This window comes from Sinocyclocheilus anshuiensis, unplaced genomic scaffold (genome assembly GCF_001515605.1).
Source record: "Sinocyclocheilus anshuiensis isolate Anshui unplaced genomic scaffold, SAMN03320099.WGS_v1.1 scaffold191, whole genome shotgun sequence".
Taxonomy (NCBI): Eukaryota; Metazoa; Chordata; class Actinopteri; order Cypriniformes; family Cyprinidae; genus Sinocyclocheilus; species Sinocyclocheilus anshuiensis.
The window spans coordinates 86,107-87,187 of record NW_015549570.1 but is presented as its reverse complement, the minus strand read 5'-3'; the positions used below and the strand labels follow the sequence as shown (position 1 = coordinate 87,187).

Here is a 1,081-nt window from a genome sequence, read left to right as displayed (position 1 = left end):
CTTAGTTTCAGTAGTCATGTCAAAGCAGTAACTAAATCAACATACTATCATCTAAAAAACATTGCAAGAATTAGATGTTTTGTTTCCAGTCAAGACTTGGAGAAACTTGTTCATGCCTTTATCACCAGCAGGGTGGACTATTGTAATGGTTTATGCATTTACTGAATGAGCACTGTGCAATGTCCGAACTGATTGCACTATATTTTATGTATAATTATTTTCTATTCTTAACTGTTTTAAATGTATTTTAAACCTCTTAAATCAATTTTTAAATCATTTTCAAAGTTTTAAATTCCTTGTTTTATTGTTGTGATTTTTTTCTTCTTCTTTTTTCATATATTTTATGTAAAGCACTTTGAATTACCATTGTGTATGAAATGTGCTATATAAATAAAATTGCCTTGCCTTGCCTTGCCAATGTAAACATGAAACATATCCCAGACAGCAACATAGTGTTGGCCCAGATCCGGCCCACATCTGGCCCATGTGAAATCCATACGGGTCAGATGTGGGCCGGATCTGGGCCGAAACTGTCTGCTGTCTGGGATGCCATTACCTATATTGTACTGTGGTACAGTTATGGAGGCCCTTCATAATGCAGAGGTCAATTAGCCTAATTAGTTAGCAATGGCACTATAGTATGCAGTGTTTAATAAACAGCTGTTTTACTAAATTCTTCTGAGGTGAAATTCAGTGGAGTCCCGTATCGTGGCCTCTTTATTTCACTACCACTGGACACATGTTGATAAACTGTTGGGTGAACTAAATTACACCAGATACGCATCAAAATATGCTCGAAACATGACAAAAACAGACAGTCGACTTAAGTCTTCAGTGTTTAATGTGAACGTACCTGTTGAGGAGACTTAGTTTGACCAGAAGCATCATCCATCTGTGTCTGTGACTGGAGAGAAGGATCAGAGTCACCTGCTGCTCTGATGCTCTTCTGCAAGAGACAACATCAATAATGAGAAGATCTCACAACATGGAAACACACGAGACAAATCTGATCTGATGCACATACCAGATTTATTTTGTAATAACATTTTACCAATTAAGCCAGGCATATACCCACCCCCCC

General features: G+C 37.6%; 1 protein-coding gene across 1 annotated transcript in view; it reads right to left on the bottom strand.

The window, feature by feature from the left end:
- The window catches only part of LOC107657332 (N-lysine methyltransferase KMT5A-A-like), an 18,696-nt gene that overhangs the window by 8,513 nt on the left and 9,102 nt on the right, over positions 1 to 1,081 (bottom strand). The window contains exon 6 of the mRNA XM_016445375.1: positions 854 to 946. Within this exon, the coding sequence (XP_016300861.1) occupies positions 854 to 946 (93 nt within the window). The remainder of the gene's footprint in view (positions 1 to 853; positions 947 to 1,081) is intronic.